Source organism: Oreochromis niloticus, linkage group LG2, assembly GCF_001858045.2.
Source record: "Oreochromis niloticus isolate F11D_XX linkage group LG2, O_niloticus_UMD_NMBU, whole genome shotgun sequence".
NCBI lineage: Eukaryota > Metazoa > Chordata > Actinopteri > Cichliformes > Cichlidae > Oreochromis > Oreochromis niloticus.
In genome coordinates, this window is record NC_031966.2 from 16059336 (window position 1) to 16082707 (window position 23372).

General features: G+C 39.0%; 4 protein-coding genes across 6 annotated transcripts; 3 read left to right on the forward strand and 1 right to left on the reverse strand.

Moving 5' to 3' along the window:
- Window positions 1-685: 685 nt before the first annotated feature.
- On the forward strand, window positions 686-4147 carry and4 (actinodin4). The gene is made up of 5 exons (XM_003445248.4): window positions 686-1095; window positions 1414-1465; window positions 1561-1605; window positions 1702-1862; window positions 2425-4147. Exons 1-5 carry the CDS (start codon window positions 1030-1032, stop codon window positions 3232-3234), a joined length of 1134 nt encoding a protein of 377 aa, XP_003445296.1. The 5' UTR covers window positions 686-1029; the 3' UTR covers window positions 3235-4147.
- cops6 (COP9 signalosome subunit 6) lies at window positions 3886-17996 on the reverse strand. Of its 2 annotated transcripts, none has more exons than XM_005467331.4 (10): window positions 17938-17996; window positions 9129-9254; window positions 8875-9006; window positions 7825-7913; window positions 7501-7563; window positions 7364-7411; window positions 7146-7260; window positions 6239-6331; window positions 5915-6015; window positions 3886-4346 (listed from the first exon to the last, which is right to left on the reverse strand). In XM_005467331.4, exons 2-10 carry the CDS (start codon window positions 9238-9240, stop codon window positions 4206-4208), a joined length of 894 nt encoding a protein of 297 aa, XP_005467388.1. In that variant the 5' UTR covers window positions 9241-9254; window positions 17938-17996; the 3' UTR covers window positions 3886-4205. The 2 variants fall into 2 exon arrangements, with proteins under 2 accessions (XP_005467388.1, XP_003445229.1); XM_003445181.5 differs by lacking the exon at window positions 17938-17996 and adding an exon at window positions 10676-10800.
- On the forward strand, window positions 10999-14957 carry LOC100705850 (uncharacterized). Its single transcript, XM_005467330.4, has 3 exons — window positions 10999-11133; window positions 11269-11344; window positions 12702-14957. The coding sequence occupies exons 1-3, from the start codon at window positions 11033-11035 to the stop codon at window positions 13749-13751; spliced, it is 1227 nt and encodes a 408-aa protein (XP_005467387.1). The 5' UTR covers window positions 10999-11032; the 3' UTR covers window positions 13752-14957.
- aurkb (aurora kinase B) lies at window positions 16736-22096 on the forward strand. 2 transcript variants are annotated; one of them, XM_005467329.4, is made up of 10 exons: window positions 16753-16886; window positions 17733-17837; window positions 18314-18352; window positions 18596-18674; window positions 19027-19072; window positions 19164-19352; window positions 19938-20076; window positions 20177-20325; window positions 20409-20583; window positions 21348-22096. In XM_005467329.4, the coding sequence occupies exons 4-10, from the start codon at window positions 18656-18658 to the stop codon at window positions 21519-21521; spliced, it is 891 nt and encodes a 296-aa protein (XP_005467386.1). In that variant the 5' UTR covers window positions 16753-16886; window positions 17733-17837; window positions 18314-18352; window positions 18596-18655; the 3' UTR covers window positions 21522-22096. The 2 variants fall into 2 exon arrangements, with proteins under 2 accessions (XP_005467385.1, XP_005467386.1); XM_005467328.4 differs by lacking the exon at window positions 17733-17837 and having other exon boundaries at window positions 16736-16886.
- The last annotated feature ends 1276 nt before the right edge of the window (window positions 22097-23372 follow it).

A 23372-nucleotide genomic window follows, 5' to 3' on the forward strand; every position in this document is an offset into this window, starting at 1 on the left:
CGCACAACTTTGGTTCAGTGACTCACAAACCCAAAGGTTTCGCACAAGGCTTGGATATTCATAAAAGGCAACAAATTGTATAAATGTTTAATGCTGCCAAATCTAGCTTTCAAAACCACAAGCTTCCAGCTGTATAATGAATGATCCTGTAACCCACTAACACATTGTATACACAGTCTTGGTAGAGTAACTAGTAATCATGTGTTGCCTAAATGTTTTGGTCTAAAAAGTCCTCAAGTTGTGATGCTAAAGTACAAAGAAGGCAATTGCAGGGCATCCTAGAGAGCAAAGTAGAAGCCCTCAGTGCAAAAGGTGCAATACTGGGTTGCTGTACTTGTACTGATGACATGTATCTAAATAATTACATCCAACACAGCAAGAAGCTAAAACAATATAAACTTGGAAATTACATTTTCATCATGGACATCAATGAGTGTTATTCACAATCTATTTATCACATTTAATATCGTTATGATTGGGGAATGTGGGAAAATAACATTAAACTAACAAGCGTGTGTTATTCCATGTATGTTTAGTATGACGGCCTCCAGTAAGAATGCAGTCTGAATATTGAACATGCTGAGACAAAAAAAGGCGGCTTTTTCTGTAGATAGCTGTCCTGTGTTCGAAAAGCAGGTGTTCACTGGGTAAAAATAACAACCTTTAGAAACCGGTGGTGTTTTAGAAATCTGTGAAGTCTCATTATGAATGTATGTTTAAGGCAACGTGGGTTGTCTTCTATGTTTTTTTGTAAGGTTTTCTGGCATAGATATTGTGTTAGTAGGCAGCATTTTCACTACGGTTGCAGTTGCCCCAGCAGGTGATGCTTCACTTCCAGACTTAATGGGGAGTTTCCATTTGAAGTCTGTTTTGTTTTATGGCTTTGCTGCAAAAGTCCTGAGGCTTTCTGTTCTTAATTGGCGCCAAAGGCCCCACATTAAAGTGTATTAAAAGGAAGGTGGAGACAAGATTTCGGTCTCAAAGTCGGTAGAGTCCGATTGGATAGAAGATAATGTTACAGGGTGACCGATGCAGAGATGTGTATTTAACCCGCTCAGCCTTGTTCAGACCAGTGAAGACTGCCTCCTGAGTCAGGTGAGTAAAACAGGAGCGGATGTGTTTTCTTTACAATATTGGGTCGTGCAATAAGAAGCAAAAATATAATTTAGATGAATAAAGTTAATAATTGCAAGCCACATTTATATTCTACAGTCTATATTAGTCTTTGCATTTAGAGCATCAGATTGCAGAAGAGTTTTACCTGAAGACGTATTTTTACATCTTACAATTGAATTTTGGTATTAGACACCTTTGTTAAATGTGTAGATGTGAAATGGAATTGATTCAGAGTTATTTTGTTTGAACTAACCGTTTTTTCTCAAAATGATCATTTCCTTTTCTTCATGATCACAGAGGTTCAAGATGATTTCGGCGGGGGCACTCTTCTGTCTTGTGTTTCTCCCAGGTCTGCTCTGCTTCTTTTACTTCACAATGTCACAGCTTCACCTCTCAAAAACAATCAAAATCAACATCCACAAATGATTTTTCATCCTCTTTCAGGCCTGCTGGAGGCCAAATCTTTGCTGAATGTCATAAAGCAGGAACGTAAGTTAAAAAAGAACAATTTTCTGACCCTTTATGCAGCGGTGCTGTTTTTCCAACTGTTTTTGAGAGACTCAGCTTCATCTCCTCTTTTAACAGAGATGGTCCCTGTAGGTGATGTTAGCATTGATGCAGAGAAAGCAAATGATTTTCTGACTCACTCCAGACCAAAGCGCAATGCGGACCCCCGGTGGTACAGAGGAAACCCAGACTTCCAGGCTTACTACAAATACTACAGCAGCATCGGACACACTGAGGGGGTAAGAAACACTTTGGGCTTCCTGGGGTAGCCCAAATATTCACTGTCTGTATAGGCACCTCAGAATGTGTCACTATAGGTGTTCTTTATGTTAAACAGTCTAAGTTGTAACAGAAAACTGTGACAAGTCACCTTTGCAGACCAGCAAATTTTAGATTTTAGCTAATAACGATGTTAAATTTTGAATTCAGTCCAGGTTCCAGTTGTTTAAAATCAGCACCAACATGTTACCTCTGGATGTGGAAGATTTTAAATCTAAACCTTCATAGTTTAAAAAAAAGCAGGAAGAAAAAAGATTTTTCATTTTGAGGGTCGGGATTTTGGGATTCAAATCACATCGCACCTCTCAGCTTAGTCGAGAAGTGCGATTACAACTGAGCTTTTTAATTTAGAAACACATATACTCATGAAGGATTTCAGATTTTAAATGTTTCTCAGGGTTTCTTTCTTAACCAACCGAAGATTATAAATCTACTCGAGGCAGCTTTTCTTTTTTTTTGCAGTTTCATGCTACATAAATAAACCTGGGTTTGTCTTTCCTTTACTCTTTTTCCGCCTCTCAGCTCTATGAGATCGACAAGCTGCGGATGCTCTACCAGCAGATGAGGTACCTGGAGCACACCTACGGCCCTGATGCTTCCTATTTCCAGAGCAAACTGGGAGTGCCTATGATCATGTGTGACCCAGCCACAGACAAGAAGTGCAAAGTTGTCGCGCCTCCTCCTCCTCCTCCTCCTCCTCCACTGCTGATGAAAGGGGTCCCAAGACCCACGGAGCCTCCAGCTCTTCCTATTGCTCCAGCCATTTCACAGGCTGATGTGCTCTACCTGTGTAACCAAAAGGACCCCCTCTGCAAGCCTCACATTGTCTACATGCCCACAGGTGCAGTACCTGTGCTCTGTGACCCTCGGTACCACCCCCACTGCACTCCCCAGAAGGTTGCACCAGCTCCCGTGGCAGTGCCTCAACCACCTCCTCCTCCTCCTAAGAAATCTGGCCCACCTCCACCTCCCCCAGTCTTTGTCAAGAAGTCTCCCCCAGCTCACATCCGCACCTTTAAGGGCATGGAGTACGATTGTGACCCCTACTGGGATCCCGACTGCCTGATTGAAAACCCACCCAGGCCCATCAAAGGAAAGGTTGTGGTCCCGCCACCCCCACCCCCTCCAGTGGTGGAGGAAGAAGAGGAGGAACATGTGGAGGAGCCAGCACCTCCTGCACCCATTGAGAAGAAAGTAACCTACTACCCTCACCCTTACTACTACCAGCACCCTCTACCCTACGACCCCAGGGATGATCTGTACGATCCAGCCCGCTTCCAGTACCCACGGCCTGCTGATGCTGCTGACGAGCCTGCAGAGGAGAGCCAGTGAAACATCCAGAGGGAACAAAACAGACTATGAAAACATCCAAGTTGCACACTTTCACATCTTTTAAATGTAATGTCAATAAAACCAATGTCTTAGCGCATTTTTAGATGCAGTGTAATTACATCGATGACTCAATGTGTAACTGTCAGTATGTGAAAAAGCAATTTTCTTTTTGACAAGAATAAATTGTAACAAATCAGTTTTTCATCAGCGAGTAGCATTTCGAGTTGGAATATCCTTTTTGAAAGGTGCAAAGTAGCCTCAAAAGGAAAGCTTTGCTCCACCCATTGCCACATGGCAGGTAAATATCACTTGTGAAGTACCAGCATGCATGCTGGGAGGTCATTATGTCTGTTCTGCTGTACATTTAATAGCCAAATAAATGCTGACTCCTGTTATTTTCCATACACTCTGGAGCAATAAGTCACCCTGCAGTCTTTTTCCTGCCTCTCTGTCCAAAACCTATAAGGGCAATCAAACAGCAGGAACACAACTTCAGAAGGTGATCTGCAAACGTGCTGCTACTGCCAATAAACCTCCAGCTAGGCGAGCTCCACGTAGCAGACTTTCACATGCTCATTTGAAAGTGCAGATCAGACTTTTTTTTTATGTGCTTCGTTGACAGAAAATTCAAAGTCTCATGGGGAAAAAAACGAAAAATCAGCAGATCATTTATTACATACAGGAACATGAAACAATAAAACAAACTGGGTAAAATAACAGAACGTTCATGTACAGTGGACTCATTGCTGTGCAGACCCGCCAAAGAGTTGAGTGACTTTGTACATAGCTTTTAATGATCGGTGTTTTTAGATACACTTGTGGTTGGAAATTTTTTAACTGCTCTGAAAAGCTACGGTTGGTTTAAGAACTGCTTTTTAGCAAATCAAAGTAGAAACAGACCAAAATAAAGAAAAAAAGGGACAGAACAGAGAAAAATAAACTGCAGTGCTCGTTTTGTTTCTCTGCTTTGCTCAAAAGAAGAGTCCTCTCATCCTCCGGCCGATGCCCTGTCTGTCGTACAGGACGTTGAACTTGTTGATGAACTGATTCATACTGTTGCAAGTCTTGGTGATAGTGCCTAAGTAGGCCATGAGGCCGACGTCATTACATTGCTGCAGGGTAAACAGAAGAATGGTGTCAGAGAGTTCTCACTTTTGCAACACAAGGAACAGTAACATCATCACAAGAGATATTTAATCATCAATGGGGGGTTTTTTCTTGCATGGAGGACTTTTTTGGTCAAATGTGGATTTTATTTAGTTTAACACAAATTTTTGTTTAATAAACCGTAAGAAATAAGGTAAGGCACAGACATCTGTCAGACAAACTTTACCTGGACAGATTGTGCTTACTGTTACCCACCAAAGGACCACTCTGAGCCACGATCATCCCTGCTTAATTATCCAAAACATGTCTTAAAAGAAACATCAACCAAAAGTGCCTGTCTCTAAACTTGCAGTCCTTCCAAACATATTAAAGATTGATAACTGTTCAGCAGAAGCTATATTTATACTTTAATGTATTGATGTGTAATGCCTGTGTTAAACCTTATTCCTCTGTGGTTTGAAGCTCCACTATCAATCAAAAACCACATTAATGAAAACCACTGGGTGTCGTCCTCTAATACAATAAACAGGGGCAGTGTGGTTTATGAGTTTTACAGTTACAAATGTATATCAAGGACATCAACAAACCCAGGATTTAGCTAAATTTGAATAACATCTGGTAAAAGACTTCAGTGTAATGGTGTTTGTTATTTTTATTTTTTTTTATTGTGACTGAGACTTCTTATCTTATCTAACCGACTATCTTTTATTGCCGCTTTCATTTTATTATGTAGTATTCGATGTCGATGGCAGCAAAATGTGCAGCAAAAAGGGTGTTTTTAGCAGCTACACTGTGATAAAATGAGATGTGAGCTTTGATTTTAGGATTGTGTTTGTCTTCAGTTTTTGGACCCAGTACTTGGGTACACTGCGAAAGATTTATGTAATGTGGGTAAAAGTAAACAAATAGAGACTGGAGTACACTGTGTAAAAGTGACTAAATAATCACCAGCTGGTACTGGCAAAAAATACATTCCACTGCTCCGTTAGTTTCTTGTACACTGGCAGATTATTAAAAAAACAATGCAAAAATAACTCAAATGACTTCACTCGTCTTGCATAGAACTTATCAAACTGAAGACTGGTGACTTTTTACAATACAGTTGCACTACTTAGGAGTTGCTTTTCATTTATTTTCTATCTCACCAAAAATGATCCATATGGTTTATGTGGCCAGTGCAGCAATGGGGTCAGTTTATAAACTGATGCATTTGTCTTTACATCTTTGCTTCCTAAAGCAAATGCTTGAAAAGTACTTTGAGCATTTTATGTGTCTCGATACGTAACGAAAATTTATTTGGCTCTAAACTCTGTCCACTGAAACACTGTAGTTCCATCTTTATAATTACATGTAAACACATCATATTTGAATGCACTGATCTCTGAGTCGCGGGCGTTTCCCTGCCTGTTAACTGTTACAATGGTGCTAAATATTAGCATATTTAAAACTGTTACCAAAGAGGCAAGTTATATTATTCCTTTTCTCATTTTTCCAGGGATTTTGAAAAGATACCTGCCTTGGTCCAATTCTTGTGTGTGTGTGTGTGTGTGAAGGAGCAACAAAGATTACTTACATCATAGAAATCAGTTTTGAATTTTATGGTGCTGAGGACTGGCAGTCTGTGGCACAGGGCGTTTGCTTCTCGAAGGATCTCATGATTAAATGGCACCTCGCCTGTGAGAAACAAATAAACAACATGCTGAAAAATGTTAAGTTACTTTAATGCTGTCAAGAAACTGTCAAACAGAAGCTTGTAATTACAGAGGCATGTTTGAGGAGCCTCCTTTAAAAAAAATGAAGGAGAGGAAACATCTCATTTAAAAACATCTGCTTTTCAGATTTATTTTCACATTCTTCGCTCTCACTCCGTCATTAAACGACCCTCTCATCCTCTCACCTGCTTCCACGGCTTTGACGTACTCTAGAATGATCTTCACTCGGCTGTGGAGCATCTTTATCGCACTGTGCTGGGCTATAAGGTGTTCAGCAACTAACACAGAAGAAAGACACCAAACATCACAATTAAACTCTGATTCATTTTGATGGTGACCAATAAGGCGCAGGTCACAGGACAGCTGACTGATGGAGGAGACACCATGTGACACCATGCCCTAACTGACAATTTTTTACACCTCACTTAAAGACATTTTAATCATTCTTTTCTGGGTTTACTTGGTTGTACACAGTAAAAATTTCCCCCCAGTGTGAGGCAGTCAGTTTGGAGTTCTACTGTAAAACCCTGAGGGAGAAAATTCAGCTGAAACCATCTAATCTGTAGATCCTGCCACCATGCATCTGGCAGCCCAGGGGCTAGATTCACCTCTTTTTTGACTTTGCCCATTTCCTAATAACTAAAATTCAAATGCAAAAACATGACTTATACACTTGAGAAGCTCTAGCATGCATCACAGAGGCATGAGTGCAGAAAGACATAACTAGAGAGCAGCCAAAGTGAAATTGTGAAAGCTTTTTAAAAAAAAAATCATACCTCGTATCACAAATCATTTGTATATTGTAGTTTTTTAAAGAAAACAAATTTTCGTAAAAAGTAGTCAAGTCTGCCTTTAACCTTTGACAATGGCGCCTCTCACCTAATCTAAGCCTTTAGAAACTCAACAAAGCTACAAAAGCCATTTCTTTGGGATTTGTGTTAAGCTGGAGAAAAGCACTGATTTACCACCTTTTGTGGCATATTGTTAAATAAAGAATGCTTAATTAGCAACAATTCATGACTATGATCAGTGTGTAGCTAGTAAGACAGTAGCACATGTACAAGTAATTCTTAAGGTAACAGCTTGTCTTGCCTGTTGAGTTTTCTCCAGTGCCGGTGGCCGTCATACGAGCTACATGGTCAACGCCAATTCTCTCCGCTTCCTCTGTGGCCAGAGTGTACGTCAGCTCAGCAAATAACATGGTGGCCTGGCAAACAAACAAACAAAAACAATACATATCAGATAGAACTGAAATATCTGTGCCAATCAAGATTAGATCTGCACTAGATAAAAGTGGAAGTAAACTATACCTCGCCACTGATGATGTCAATGACAGATTCATAAACGCTAACAGGAAGCTGTGGGACAAAAGCACACTTTGTTTAGAGCAGATGTGTCTGTGTTTGTACCACTGACATCGTTGCTGAAACAATGCAAATGAACTCACGTCCGTGTGTTTGGTCATTGGGTTGAGCTTCAGGAAAAGAGGGCTCTCAATGATCTCGCACACCTGCCAGGAAGTAGAGAAATGAGGGTAAGGCAAAAGCAAACGATCTGAAGTATCCGGCATCATTTATTTGTGTGTAGACTCTATAGCAGTATAAAGGCATGTTTTTAAGTACAACACAAGTGAAGCAGGTGTGTATGGGATTTTAAGATATTTAAAAGGTTAAAACTGATACATTTCGCTTCTGAAATATTCATGGCCACAGTACACGTGTCAAAACATCGACATCCTGCCACCTGTCAGTGGGCTTCAGTGTCTGCCTACCTGCTTGTGAATGTGGATATCTGACTGGTCTGGAGGACCACCTGTGGTGTACCAGCCCAGAAACTCCATGTCTTTGAAGACCTGTTTGACTGAGAGACCAGAGGACAATGTAAGGACAAAAATGATCTGATGACTTGACTTACTAATAAATACATATCTGAGAGGGGCTTGGAGAACATAATCATCAATGAACTCTCTCATAGTTACATGAAAACTGAAGAGTTTTTTTTTTTTTTTTGCTTTGCTCATGCTCCGCTTTATTCAAGGTTACAGCAGTTAACTAAAGCGAACTAAAACAATATAGTGAACCTACAAAACAAACTACAGGTTTAAGTCTTTGTCATTTTAATAAAACGTGATAAAAAACTAAATAAATAAAAACTCTGCTTTATGAGGCTTTTCTGCAAACTCTTACAGAGTCTGCACGACTGTGAGTCAACTGCCTTCATAAAGAGTTGTGTTTTTATTATAAGGCCTGTTCTGATTTTCTGGAAATTAACAGCAACTTAACCGACTTGAAAACAAAATTACAAAATCCAAAATAAGAGGCAGAGAATGAGAGTTTTGGTAGTTTTTATGTAATTTTGACCAAAAGACTTGTGTGTAAATCATTTACTTATGGCTCAAGAACTGGATCCAATGCTGCCATCTCTTGGTCAAGTGTTAGAAACCTCCCTTCACATGTTTTACTCCTTGCCCATCCAGACATATTAACAATGTATCGGTACTCTTTGGGAACTGAAACGCCAAAACTACAGAGTCCCATTCTGGCCTTCAAGACTTATCAATTGTTGTATTGTTTATTGTTCTTTGTGTGAGAAAGTCAGAACACAGATACAAAATGTCTCAATTTAATAAAGCAGGCAAGGACAAAACTAAAGTCTAGAAAAACACATCCAACAAGCTGATGTGTGAACTGATCTCCTGAATGATGATTATACCGGTGTTACTAATTTTAGCACAACTCCAGCTACCGAACAACTGAGTCATCAAAGAAGATGCACACACAAATATGTGCATTATTGTCCTTAAGACTTGATGAAAACTTACACTGTTCCTCCTTGGTGTAGTAGTACTCCTTGTCAATGTGCACTTTGTCGTCTATGGTGTGAGACAGCAACTCAAAGGAGTTCATCACCTCAATGTTTCTACCCTCCTGTTTCCCAATCAGAGCTCCAATCACTGAGCAGAGAGACAAACACAACAGCATATGTTTATCTTTAACTTAGACTTTTATTCCAATGCACGTAAGCTCAAAATATATAAATATGTGATTGGATAATGTGTTGTTTTTTCACACATACCCTGCATTGGTCGGCCCTCCTGCGAGCGGATGCGTATCCAGTGATCGGATATGTTTAGGATAACCAGAGGGTGTAAGGCCACAGAAACACTCCCAGTGACCCCTGAGGCCATAACACTGGGGCTGGCTACAGTCATACAAAGACACAAATAAGATTGGGATTAACAGTATGTCAATGACAATATAAAAAAGTCAAAAAACTTGTTAACTGGAAGCACTTTATCAAATTCAAACAATTACTGGAAAGCCAGACAAAGGGATCATTCCATTTCAAATCACCATGGGTTTTCTGCTCAACCATCTTAGAATTTTATGGTCCCAAGCTGTAAAATTTTACCTTCGTATGATATCAATGAAAATGTGTCGATGGACCATTTTTGAAAAGAATACATCTTGAAAAGTATTTGATATATGAAGCTAAAATTTCACAGCAATAAATATGTATCCAATCTGTGGACCATTGCCTTTTTAGGCAAATCTGAGATAGTTGTGCAAAAGGGCAACAGTGATTTGAGATTAAATGAACCAGGTACAAGTGGAAATACTTCTTCAAATCCAAATAATTACTGAAAAAATAGGAAAAAAAGGAACAGTGATCAACCAAAAGTGATTAATATGCTCCTATCACATTAACTGGAAAGTTAATGAACAATGGATCAGTCCTGTTTCGGTATACGTCTAATCAAACTGCATGTATATGTGAAACACAAGAAAATAAGCAGAGACACATCAATAGCCGTAAATCAGTATGAACCCAAAACAATCAATAACGTATAACCAATGCATAACAGACAAAATAATAAGAGAAATTATTTACACTCAGATTGTAGCTGATGACAATGATCTATGTCACTTAGCTTCAGAGCCAAGCAACAGTGCATACACAGTTTTCTTTACATTCAAAATAAGTGACTGGATATATCCTTTTGGCATTAATCATCTGTTTAGTTTGGCACAAAAGATCAGTCTCATGATCGTTCCTAAAAAGTTATATAGCATATGCAATCATAAAACGAGTTCCACAGTTTCCCAACAGGACACCTGAGCAGGTAGATCAGTCAGTGAGTGCCCAATGACACAGTTTATAAAATTAATAAAACGCGACTTTCTCGACTCTGAGTGGTCGCCCTATGCTCGCTACATACAGTCATTTTAATGTATGTGTAACTAATCACACAGATATAGGCCTGCATGTCGGTTCCCCTCATGTACAGCTAATGTTTACGTGGTTGGTGTTGCAGCACTGCCACAGCATTTTAATCAAACTACACATGATGTTAGATTTTACTTCGAATTTCTGATGCAAACTCCTGTGGCAGAGCAGAGGGGACTGCCTCAAACATCCACAGTGATGAATGTACTGACAGCTTCACAGAGCTGAGTACGTTAACCTGCTTATGTCAGCGAGCAAGCTCCTTACGACCCCTTAACACCACGGAGTCGTCACTTCCGCTCACTTATAACACACAAAAACAACATATACGGCAACCTGCACGCAGGTTTTGGTTGATGTGGACAGAAACGATGAGATGAGGGATAAATACTCGCCTGCCCCATCCACTTCCATTCCTCCACCATTGCTGGTCGCCATCTTGTCCGGTAATCCGCGCAGGCGCAGTGGACTGTTGATGCAAAGGACGTTAAGTGGCTCTTCGTGGGGCTCTTTTTTAAAACAAAACGTGCCGCATATTCACGGTCATAAACCTGACGGGTTTATAGAAACATAGGCTGTCTGGGTCGGGGAATGTTGTGTTGAGCTTAAAGTAGCTGATTTGATTTCTGCCCAGCGGCCGCTCGGTCACACAGTCAGTGGACCGGTGTTTCCGGGGGATTGCTGATTCGGGCGCAACCCGTGTGCGTCCATGTACCATTCCGTGTGTGAGGTTTGAGAGTTTTGTTTACAAAATGGATGAATTCTGGGGCTGCAATCTGGACTACTTTCCCGAAAACATTTTAATCGATGTGTTGTCTTACCTGAACGTACGAGAGGTCGTCAGAGCCGGGAGGTAAGGGGATTTCAACTTTGCTCTCAAGGATTTACTAGTTATTCGTCGTTTAAAACAAAACTCAGGTTTTCGTTTGTTTTGTCTTTTGTTATGTGATTTGTGTATATGTTTATATATTTTAAATTGTGGTTTTAGAGTATGTAAGAGGTGGAAACGCCTTGTTAAAGACCAAAGACTGTGGAGAAATGTCGACCTGACTTCATGGAAAGGGGTAAGGATGTTGTTGCCAGTGTGGCTTCATAATTTTTCGTTTCTGCTGTTAATGCAGGCCAGCCATTTTTAGTAATCTAGTCTGTTACTTGGGGATAATAAAAGAAACAAACCCATAGCGATAACTTCTGCTTTTTCTTTTTCTTTTTCTTTTTTTATAAAGATGAAAGACTAGGAGCTGTTGACTCATGTTTTAATATATCCCCTCACATAAAATCAGCACTGGTTTCATCTGTGTCATCAAATAAAAATACAACACCCGGATTTTCCTGTCTCAAAACGGGCCCACTTATACAGTTGTGCTGAGAAATTTATATGAATGAATGCCACAGGAATTTGGGTCTGTGTAGGTTCTCATGGTAATCCAAGGAGCTTGGAAATAAAAGGGACTGGACTGCTTTAAGTTTCTTGAAGACATTTCACCTCTCATTCGAGAAGCTTCTTCAGTTCTAAGACCAAACGACCGTCTTAAGGGACAACTCCCACTAGAGCTTAAATACCTGGGACTTTCCACCATTTGGTCTTAGAACTTAAGAAGCTTCTTGGGTGAGAGGTGAAATGTCTTCAAGAAACTTAAAGAAGTCCAGCCATTTTTCTTTCCAAGCTCTTTACATAGAAATTTGGGGCTTTTCATAATTTCTTTGAACTGTTCTTTGTCCAGGGTGGAATAATTGTACAGAACGCATCTTTAATGCCTTTAAAGAGGAAAAACTAGATGCACAAGTTTGAATCAAATATACACATACAACCCCAACTAATATTTAGTTAATATAAATATTGGTTGCAATTCAGTTAGATACTTTCGGTAGCCATCGACAAGCTTCTGGTGCAACAGTGGCTGCATATTTGACCACTGTTCTTTGCAGAATTGGTCGAGTTCATTTAAATTGGTTGGTTTCCTGGCACAGAGCCAGCTTTTAAACATAGTCTACAAATTTTCAGTACGATTGATGTTGAAGCTTTGGGAAAGCTATTTCAGGAGCTTAATATTAGCCTGCTTTAGTTTTGACATGTCTTTGTTTCAACAACCTAGCTGCTGATTTGAGTCTTAGGCCATCTATTGACAGTTTCTGAGCTGTTACTAGTTATTCTTAACAGCCGTCTACTAATATTTTCTCCTGGCGAGTATGTGTTTTTCTATTGTGTGTGTATTTTAGTTTCTTTGATAGTAAATAAAATTGTCTATTGCTTTTTAAAGCCCCTTGTAAAGCAAATGCTTTTGTGTGTAAAATATGCTCTAAAAATAAACTGTGAGCATCTTTTGATAACATATGGGTTGTGTGTTTGTGCAGTTATTGACAGTTATTGTTTCTCTCTCTCAACACACACATATTCATGGACTGTCCACTGTGTGTTAGGTGACATCCCGCATCCTTTGGGTCCTGCTGCGTCAGTACCTGGGTTGCGGACTAAGGTGCCTTCGCTTGCGTGGTTTGCTGCTGTCCGCACGTGGCGGAACCTTTCTCTCTGAGTCTTGGCTTAAAGCTTTGTCCACAAAATGCCCTCGACTGAGTAAACTCTATCTTCTGCATGCAGACCTGAGAAGCCTGCCCAGTTGCCAGATCCTACCTCCATCTTTGCAGGTGCTGGAGCTGCGGGGTTGCGAGCTGCCTCGTGGCTTCTTCAATCAGACCCTGCCTACTTCATCAGCTAGTCTCCAAGAAAGAGCAGAACCCACATCCAGTGTTGGTTCTCAACTGAAAGGAAGGAACCAGAAAGGAAAAGGGGCTGGCTCTCCTTCAGGGATTGGTATTGAGAGGTTAGTCCTTAACAATGTGCCCTCTTTTACAGACCAGCACCTGCAGGGTCTGACATCATGGGAGAGGCTCTGTCGTCTAGAGCTACGTGACACCTTTCGCGTAACAGCTAATGGGCTTAGAAGCTGTGCTGCCAAAGATGGTGTCTGTGGTGTAGAAGGGCTTTCCAGGCTCAAGTTTCTGGAAATAGGCATTACAGGGCGGCAGGGCTACCAGTTACATATGGCCTCCCTTGGCTTGGGGGCTGGCTGGCTTGGACTGGAGGAGCTAAGTCTTGGTGGAAAAGAGGTGGGTCCAGGTTTGCTCTGCGCCAGCCGCCTGAGAGACCTGAAACGTCTGCGCCTGTGGGACTGCACACTCAGCGAGCTGCAGATAGCCCGGAGTTGCAGGATGCTCCGTGGACTTCGCCAGCTGGAGTTTGTGGACGTCAGGTTCCAGCCTCGTCAGAATCCACCAGCAGAGGAGGGGGAGGGTGGTGAGGAAGAAGAGCAGGACAGAGAAGAAGCTGCAGGTGCAGATGGCAGCAGCGATGAGAACAAGACGGCAGATATGAACGATCCTATTCCAGGTCTGCGTCGCACACTGGCTGTCCTGCTGCCATCCTGCACACTGGTGTTTACCAACTGCTCTGTTCAGAATAATGAAGATTGAATGAAGCTATATGCTGCTATATACAAGCAACCCACATGGGATTTTAAAAATAAAATAAAAACAACAAAAAACAAAACGGTTACATAGGCTTTCAGATCATGTTGACATAAGTAGAGCCGGATTCAGAATGCTTTGTCAACTTTTTCTGACAATGCCACAATAAGTCCATAAATAAATAAAAATAATTTTAAAAGTCTACTCACAATGATCCATGTTTATAGTATTTTTTTAGGCTTTTAGAATGAAGTAACAAAAAACCGAAAAGCTGTACACAGTAATGTATTCAAATGTATTAGGGGATTATTGAGCGATAAAATAAAATAAAAATAGTATGTATAAAAATAAATGACTTCCTCAATATAATTACCTTTGAGGGCTTTAGAGGAGGATTGCAGGTTTCAGCAGTGCAAGAACAACAATAAATGTTTTGGCCCTTTATTTAGGTTTTTACAGTATTATGTTCAAAATGTTACTTGTCTCGATTAAAGCTGACTTAGAAGTAGGAGATATATTGTGATATGGTGTTTTCTGAAAAATCTAATTGGTAACAGTTGCCTAAAACTTCCAATCTGAATTGTCTGTCGTTGACAAATCGGATTACTTCATCACATTGATGCAAACATCATGAAAAACATCTTTCTCATCAGTTTGAAAGGTTGCCTCATAAGCTGAGGCTACTACATTACGAAAGTTAAGAAAAAACATCTGTCATCATAGACACAAATTATATTGTCTTAAGGGATATTTCATGATCTCCTACAATACTCAGTGTCTTTGAGGTAAGTCAGTGGGAAGTCTCTCCTTTTTAGTGCTTAGAAACGATATGAAATAAAATGCAGAACAGTTGCTGTTAGACTGTAAACAGATAAGCAGGTGTCAGCAACAAAGACAAACAAGTCATGATCCACCTGTTTCCTGTTCTTTACCACTTCTCAACAACATATACTGTCAGAGAACATATATTTTACTCTGTTTGGTTGGGTGATGCACAGGATATCGTTGGGCTTTGCATATGTGATTTGTAGAAACTGAGAACAAAAAAGAACCGCTCATCCTGAATGTGTGTATATTGTCTCAATTTTAGGAAAAAACATGTAAGATCTGTGTCATCACACCGAAGTGTGTTGCATTTAAAGCAACCATTCAATGAAGGTTCATCTTGTAAAGAACAAATTTTTCTGAATAAAGCTATTTTGATAAAGTAAACCCAGAATTTGTGCTTGAATACAAATACAGTATGTCAACTGCACCTTTAAAGATGACTGATCAGTTTGTCATGAAACTGCACGTCTCATTTTTCAAGGTCAAATGCTACATTTTGTCTGGTCTTCTCTTACGTAGGTTATTTCTTGTTAGCTTAAGCTTCAGAAAATTGTCACGGGTCATTTCTCTTGTTTTGAGTGTTGGAGTGGCCAGTAACGGTTTTTGGAAAGCGGAAAAACAAGAATTTAAATGAGTAAGTATTAATCCTACACAAGTAGCTTAATGGTACACAAACCGTATAATCAAAATTAAAAGCATCTTAATTAAAAGTAGTTATGGGATTAAAAGTTTGGATTCATGAATTTATATATGATATACAGTATATTTTGCAACTGGAAATCATTTTATTATTTATATGCTACATAACAAATAATTTAACACCTACATACTGTTGAGTTCAAATTTGTCCAGTGTGAACATTTCAGATTGAAAGTGACCCGAAATACACATAGATTAAAATAGTTAAAAATGTTATACTGTTGTAAGGGTGCTATGAATTTTTGTACATTACGGCTGTTACTGATCAAATTTGAGCCGCAGCTATTTGGATACATTTTAGATCCACCATAGGTCAAATCAAGGAAGACAGTGGTTTTAGAGACTCTTGAAACTGTAAACATGTACATGCCATGTCTGTGTGTATCTCCTTCTAGGATAGTGGTCACAAGAGCTTTCTGTATTCTCACCACATTTGCTCAGGTTCCTGCAGAGACAGGCAACTGCTGGTGTTTGAAGTAGCATGTGGGAATCTTCCAACAGTGAATTAGTAAAACAGCATAGATGTGGTCATATATGGTGCACCTGTTTTACCCATTTCAGAACAGGTGAGTGGGAACCACATTCAAGTCCTGCATACAAAGTTTCCTACCACCCTGAATGTACTAACTAGTTGCAATTAGCTTTTTATGTGCTCCAAGTGTTGATTATTGTTGAAGTAATGTTGCTAATTATATATAGTAGTTATGAGGAATTTTATGCTATAGCAGTGAGGACAATATTAAACAACTGAAATTTCTTGCCATTTTCACTTTCAGTAAATTAATAAATATAGCTATAAATCAAAATAGCTTTTATGGCTGTTGTGTTACTGTGTGATGATTTATTCTGCAAAATAAGTGTTGTAAATTTGAAAATACACTTCCCATACTCTTTATTAAGGACTAATCAACGATTTATTATCATTGTCAGGTAAGCTATTTATACATTTTATTTAGATCATTGATTTTAAAAAAAATGGTTAAAATGTATGGAGTTATTTACGAGGGAATTTTTGGGCAAATATAGACTAGAACCATACTGTGAAGGGATTGATTGATTGATATACCTTTATTAGTCCCACAAGGAGAAATTAAATATTCATATTAAGTATGTAAGAATGAAATAATAAGTATAAAGTAAATGAAGTATAAAGTAAAATATTTGCATTTGTGAAGTAAGATTTGAAAGTAGCATAACATAGAAATGAAGTAAAATACATTCAAACCGTACCAGGTGTGTTAGGTACTGTTGGTTTTCTGTCACGTGCTTGAATTTTGTACATTTTAGCCAATGAAAATTTGAGGCTTTATGAACGCAGACAAAGGATATAAATGCTTTATACAGCCTACATACATCGCATACCATGGACGTTACTCCTGCTTTTTAAAAATAATGTACAGCATGTGGGCGGGACCACAGCCAGCGCTCACCAATGACACGCTGCCCCTTGCAGCGCTTTTGTCCAATGAGTGTTCTGTAAGTGTGCGAAGCTCACCAATCACGTTCGTGAAGATTAGCTTTTTGAAAACGCTGGCGGCCGAGGAAGTTCTAGGTTACAAGATTGGGGTTTTCACGCTGTAAAGTTAATACTGTTTTTCCTTCACTACGATGCAGGTAATTTGATATTTATACATTTATATCGAAGCGTTACCGAGTAACAGTTGATAACAATTTAAACTCCCTATATAATGTTTACGTAGACGTAAATTTTAGCTTAATTTAGCTAACCTTGTGCTCGCAAGCTATCTTAGCAGACTAACGTTTAACGTTAACTCGAGGTAAAAAGATCACACGTAGTATATTCTTTGAACGAGGCAGTGTTTTCCACTTAAAGTTAATGTTTTCCTTAAAGGTGATCAGCACAGTGACTTGTACTGCAATCGTTTGAACGCTGACTTTAATTAACAGAGGCCTGGTAAACCTTGTTCTTTGTTTAACGTTTAATTTAAATGTTTAACTCGTTGATCTTCAATCCAGTAAGTGTAATTTATGAACTGTATATAAAGCATTGAACCAGCATATCTAAGGTCAGTGTGGCGATCAAGTCATGATAAAACAAGGCGTCTTTACCTCTCAAACCGGGTAAAGAGTTGTGGTGGGTAATTCAGCCACCCACAGACTGTTTCGTTCTCTACTTTGTATATGATAAGGAAAACCAGCTGAAGTCAAATTTATTACTGTCTCTGGCACTAGAAAATGCTTTAGGTGTATGCACAGTTTAAAAAAAACGAGAGGGGGTGAAATATAGAAATAATCTAACCATCAGTTAGGTCACAGTAATAGCCATCTGTGCTCTCCATTATATTTCTTTATTTTACACATTAAGTAATAACTTGAAGTGGAGGGTGTCTCTCCAACTTTAGGAACGTGTGTTATTTTGGGATAAAACAGGAAGTGACAGTGATTGTAGAGGTGGCCCTTCCAGTAAGTAAAAGCATACAAATTCTGTATCGTTTCTAGAAAGATTAATTGGGGACCTGAACCTAGTTAAGATGCTGTTGCATTAAGTGAAGAGAGCTGTTAAATAAAGATCTCCAAGAAATACTGATGAACTGAAACAGTTTGGTAAGGAGAAATACTCCAGCATTCATGTTTGTCAATGTGCATGCATCATAAGGTATACATGAAGAAAGTTTCTACAATTTACATAAATAAGTTCACTTACTTTTTTCACCAGACTACAGCTCGGTGTGTGTGTGTGCGCGCGCAAAGAAATGAAAAGAACACCTGGTTGTGTTTAATGATTGAAATCAGAATGTGTTTATAATTGTGACTTGGATGAACTTCAGACCATATTTTATAAGTAATCTATTCAGACATTGAGTTAATTCCAAACTCTTGGTTATAGTCACCATTAATGATAAACAGGGATGCACTGAGCCTTGACACAACACCCTACGTTATGAGTTACAAAGTGTGCCTTAATCTCTTGCTTGCTTTCCTTTGTTGGTTGTCTAAAATAAGTATAAAGCTAAAAACAAGGGGCACAAAATAGCTCAAATGTACTGTGTGTTTAGTGAGTTTTCTTTCTTTCTTTACAGAATAAAGAAAATTACGAGCCCAGAGGTCTTCAAAGACCAGTAAGTAGTGAAAATTGTAAAAGATTATGTTTCTTGACCCATTACTGTTAACTGTGCTTAAACCTAGCAAGCATATCTGATTCAGATTGGACTGAGGTGTTATTAAAATACTGAAAGTCACTTTGAGCAAATCAAATATATGTAGGTAAAATTTTGTAGTAATATTAATACGTGAGTGATTTAGCCATAGTGGAATGAATAAATCACTTATGGCTGTGTTTTTATGTTTGCTCTTGATGTCAGTTTGCCACACCGAACCTGTCAGGCCCTCAGCGAGTTGTGGTGAAGCAACGACCAGACACAATGAAAAATACTGTCATGGGTAAGTCTTTCTTCCTTACATGCAGATGCTGATGAGACCCAGGTTATTGTAGTTAACTAAACTAAAACTGGATGTTGGGGGGGAAAATTGATCAAAATAGAAATGAAAACTAAAGTTTAAAAAAAATCCATATACCTGGAAAACTACATTTAGAAAAACAAAATTAAAAGACAGAAATTTAAGAAGTAAACTGAAGTGTTTATATCCAGTCTGGAAACTGACTGAAATTGAATTTGAAACAAAGTAAAAATGACATTTAAAAACTAATCACAATACACAAACCTATGATAACTGATTGAGACCCCTCAGGAAATTTTTAATTGCTAAGTTTTAATTGTGGTGTTATTTTTAGGTCCTGCGAGAGAATGCATTGGCTCATCCTCCAGCTCAGCTTCAAAGTAAGTGTACTACCTAAGGCTAGTTCTATATTCCTAATATGTTGTCTTTGTCCTGAATATTTAAAAGACCTTTTATTTGTTTTTATTTCAGGAAAATTTCCATTGATGACTTTGACATTGGTCGGCCACTTGGAAAGGGAAAGTTTGGAAATGTCTATCTTGCGAGAGTGAAGAAACCCCAAGCAATTGTGGCGCTGAAGGTGTTGTTCAAGTCTCAGATGGAGAAAGAAGGTGTGGAGCATCAACTCAGGAGAGAGATCGAGATTCAGGCCCATCTCAAGTTAGTATCCTGCTTCTTTGTTTTTTTTGGCTCTACTCCCTTTTATGTCATCTTAAGCACACTGAGTTTACAAACACAAGTTTAATTGGTCACACAAGATGTGTTCAGATAAGACGTGTGGTGATACATTCATTGAAATGTACAAAATAACCTTTTGTAGGACTGTCTCATTTTTAGGGCAATTATAACAACCGTCCTATAATTCACACACATTTGGCAGGCTATGTGCTACCCTCCACTGTCTGTTACAGGGGCATTCAAATGGTCAGAAGAATGCCAAGTTAAAGCTGAGAGCTTTGTACTTCTATATCTAAACGTTTCAATAATTTGTGTAATTTTAAAAAAAAATCTTTAACTGTGCCATTGCTATATACTGAGAAATGTAGTTAATGTCTGGGCTATTAACCGATGATTTACATGTATAATGCCTCTGGGGACAAGATACAAAGAAATGGTGTGTTCTCAGTGGTTTATTTGTCTCTTATAGATTAGGCTGATATTGTATAAATGCATACTGTATAATGCCTGCTTATATTTGGTGCATTTAGCATGCTGATTTAAATCTCTTCTGCTTCATTTCCTTAGGCATCCAAACATCCTGCGCTTCTACAATTACTTCCATGACCGTAAGAGGGTGTTTTTAGTGCTTGAGTACGCCCCACGTGGTGAAATGTACAAAGAGCTTCAGAGATGTGGCAGATTTGATGATCGGCGTACTGCCACGGTAAGAACTCAACCAGAATTGTAGGTGACAAAAAATGCTATACTCTGAACTGCATAAACAGTAAAGTTATAACCTAATGCCAACTTCTTTAAAATTCCAGTACATGGAGGAGATATCTGATGCACTAATGTATTGCCATGAGAAGAAAGTAATTCATCGTGACATCAAGCCTGAGAATCTTCTTCTCGGTTATCGTGGAGAGCTGAAAATTGCTGATTTTGGTTGGTCAGTCCATGCACCTTCTCTAAGGTAAGGAACTGCACTGTCACTACTTTACTCTCTTTAAGATGCCTGTTCACCCTTCCCTGCTTACATCTTTTAAACCTTCCCAGACGTCGCACAATGTGCGGAACACTGGACTACCTTCCTCCTGAGATGATTGAGGGACACACCCATAGTGAGAAGGTGGACTTGTGGTGCATTGGCGTCCTCTGCTACGAGTGTTTAGTCGGCAACCCACCGTTTGAAACAGCAAGCCACTCAGAAACGTACAAAAGGATTATGAAGGTTGGTGTTTCTCTGCATGTGTAATGCACTTGGTCAGTCAAATCTCATGATTAAGTTACAAGTTTCAAAGAGAAGAAGCTGATTTTACTGTAGTGAGAGGAGCCATTTAGGTATCAGTCTAGTCGAGTACTTGTTTCCCTTTAGCTCTTACTTTATACAAAAAAAACCTACCAGAAGGATACAGCTAAATTCTTGTAGGTTTTTCATTATTTCTTCTGGGAATGTAATGTAGTACACAAGATAATTTACCTTCTGTAGCATTATGCATACCAGATTTAGTACACTCATTTTGAGTTTTAGCTCAGATTAAAGTGTTACGCTGAGCTGACTTTCTTGACTCTCTCAATTTTCCCAGATCTTAACAATTATTCTGAACAAAATACATCACAAGGAAAGGTTTAATTTAAGCTCAGCTTGTTTTAAACTTATGCATTTTCTAAAACGTGCATAAGAACAGTAGCTGACTGGCATATGTGGATGACTCTGAAGGGCACAAGATTTGACTGCTCATTCCTTTCACAAGTTTTAGAAAATGCATAAAAATACTTTTATCTATGTTGAATTACCTGGTTATAAATTCTTAAAATGACACATCTTGCATCTTTTTCTTTTTCCTAACTTGATTGGATCATTACATCTCATGTATCAGGAAATGATTATCAAACTAGACTGTACCTAGCAGTTTGTGAGTCAGCTAATACTTTTAAGAATCCTAGTGTTCCCCTTTGCTGATAAATGCATGAATCAAATCTTTCCATTTGCAGGTGGACTTGAAGTTCCCTAAAATTGTCTCTGATGGCGCCCGAGACTTGATCTCTAAGCTGCTTCGCCACAACCCCATCGATCGCCTCCCACTACAGAGTGTCATCGACCACCAGTGGGTGCGTGCCAACTCTCACAGGCTCTTGCCTCCAACCTGCCCTGTCAAGAAATCCTGAGCCTGCTCACCTTCCTATGATGGGTCTTTTTCCTTCCGCAAGAGACTGTGGCCCAGTATTTTTTGGTTTCACTGCTATGGGCTTCAAACTGCCATTATACTGGCATTTTTATACATAAAAAGGGTTCAGAGTATTATGTCATGCATGACAAAGATGAACAGCAAATCCTGAGAACCCGGATATGGAGAGAATCTTTCACTTCTTTTGCTTTAAAATTACTTTGGTTAATCAGTTTTTGCCGTTTGTCTATTCACGCATACCCTTTTTTTTTTTTTTTTTTTTTTTTTTTTGTCTTCTTCTTGTTTTTTTTAATGTACAGTTCTATGTATAGTGCCTTCTCTAGAAGTGTGTTTTGTTTTTGTTTTTTTTATTGTGATTTCTTTACTCTTTAAAATGGACACAGCTTTGTTTTGGATTGCTGCCTCAGATGGTGTTGACACCAAAATACTACTATTAGACTGCCTCATTTATATTCTTGAATAGTTTATGCCGAGGAGTTTGGGGCTTACGCAGGAAAGGATGTTTTAATTTCCTTCGAGATGTACTTTAACTTTCTAATAAATGTTGTAAAAGGATTTGTTTTTATCAAATGAGTAATTGATCACAGAGTTTATAACTGGCTGCTTGGCAAACCTGGGTAGTGTAGTGCAACTATAAGTCCTACTTTTGCTAAGGGTTATGTTAAGTTGCCTATTCAACATTTTTTTTTTAAACATATTGATTTGTAGTGACAGACTTCTATCAAGTAAGGGTAAGTAAGTTGTTTTGGTTTCAAGGTGGCTTGTTTTATATGTTCAAACCCAGCTTTGATATGTGTTTGGGATCACTGTTCTGTTATAACACTTAATCGTGTCCAAGATTCAGCTTCACTGGGAAGTTTACAGTTCATGGCAGGGTAGCTGACCCTTGATGCAACACACTGAAAATGTTGGGACAGAGGGAACTTTACCACTGGGTCACATCACATTTTCTTTTAATTAAACACTTTAATCTTTCTGGAACTGAAGAAATTTTTGCAATTTTACACACAGAAACTTTGCAATTCCTGCTGTAAGTAAGTAACAGCCTGTGGTCGGCTGTCTGATTTTCTGTCATGATGCACCAGACAATATCAGTGGGAGACAGCTCTGGACTGCAGGCAGGCCAGTCAAGCACACAGACTGTGTTTATGAAGTCAGGCTGATATTGCTCTCCTGAAATACACATGGAGTTCCTGGGAAGAGATTATATGTTAATGGAAACATCTGTCCCTCTAAAAGTCCTATGCAAGAGTCTGCATCAATTATGCCTTCAAGCCCCCATGCCATGGGCAGTGTTGCACATCCATACCATCCAAGCTTTCTTTTTCATCTTTGGAATGTAGAATTTGATGCTAATTCCCCCCCCCCAAAAAAAGCTCCAACGTGGAGTTATTTGACCACAAAACAAATTTTCCATTGTCACTCGTTCCATCTCAGATGAGCTTGATATAGCAGCAGATTGTGTTCAGTGACAATGATCTTCTGAAGTACTCCTGAGCCCACTTGGCTATGTCAGTCAGAGTAGCATGATGATTTTGAATGCAATACCTTCTGAGGTTTTGAAAATCACACACATTCAGCAGGAGTTTCCTCCCTTGGCCTTTACGCCCAGTGATTTCTCAGGTCTCACTCACAATGTTGTCATGCACTAAGAAACATTGTTTTTATACTGAAAGATTATTTATTGATTTATTTTCTCACAACATCACAGTGGTGAACCACAACCCATCTTTGCTTGTAAAGACGGAACTTCTGGTGCATACCCCTTTAATATGCAATCTTGATACCCATACCTGTTTTAAATTAACCTGCTAATTGAGAATGTTACAGA

Coding starts and splice junctions, on each gene's coding strand:
- and4 (XM_003445248.4), top strand. CDS start 1,030: ATGCAGAGATGTGTATTTAACCCGCTCAGCCTTGTTCAGACCAGTGAA. Junction 1,096..1,413: donor AAGACTGCCTCCTGAGTCAG/GTGAGTAAAACA, acceptor TCATGATCACAG/AGGTTCAAGATGATTTCGGC. Junction 1,863..2,424: donor GCATCGGACACACTGAGGGG/GTAAGAAACACT, acceptor TCCGCCTCTCAG/CTCTATGAGATCGACAAGCT.
- cops6 (XM_003445181.5), bottom strand. CDS start 10,718: ATGGCGACCAGCAATGGTGGAGGAATGGAAGTGGATGGGGCAG. Junction 7,564..7,824: donor ATATCCACATTCACAAGCAG/GTAGGCAGACAC, acceptor ACTTCCTGGCAG/GTGTGCGAGATCATTGAGAG. Junction 7,412..7,500: donor CAATGACCAAACACACGGAC/GTGAGTTCATTT, acceptor TTTGTCCCACAG/CTTCCTGTTAGCGTTTATGA.
- LOC100705850 (XM_005467330.4), top strand. CDS start 11,033: ATGGATGAATTCTGGGGCTGCAATCTGGACTACTTTCCCGAAAACATT. Junction 11,134..11,268: donor GAGGTCGTCAGAGCCGGGAG/GTAAGGGGATTT, acceptor TTGTGGTTTTAG/AGTATGTAAGAGGTGGAAAC. Junction 11,345..12,701: donor ACCTGACTTCATGGAAAGGG/GTAAGGATGTTG, acceptor ACTGTGTGTTAG/GTGACATCCCGCATCCTTTG.
- aurkb (XM_005467328.4), top strand. Junction 18,353..18,595: donor CCAGAGGTCTTCAAAGACCA/GTAAGTAGTGAA, acceptor TCTTGATGTCAG/TTTGCCACACCGAACCTGTC. Junction 19,073..19,163: donor TCCTCCAGCTCAGCTTCAAA/GTAAGTGTACTA, acceptor TTTTTATTTCAG/GAAAATTTCCATTGATGACT.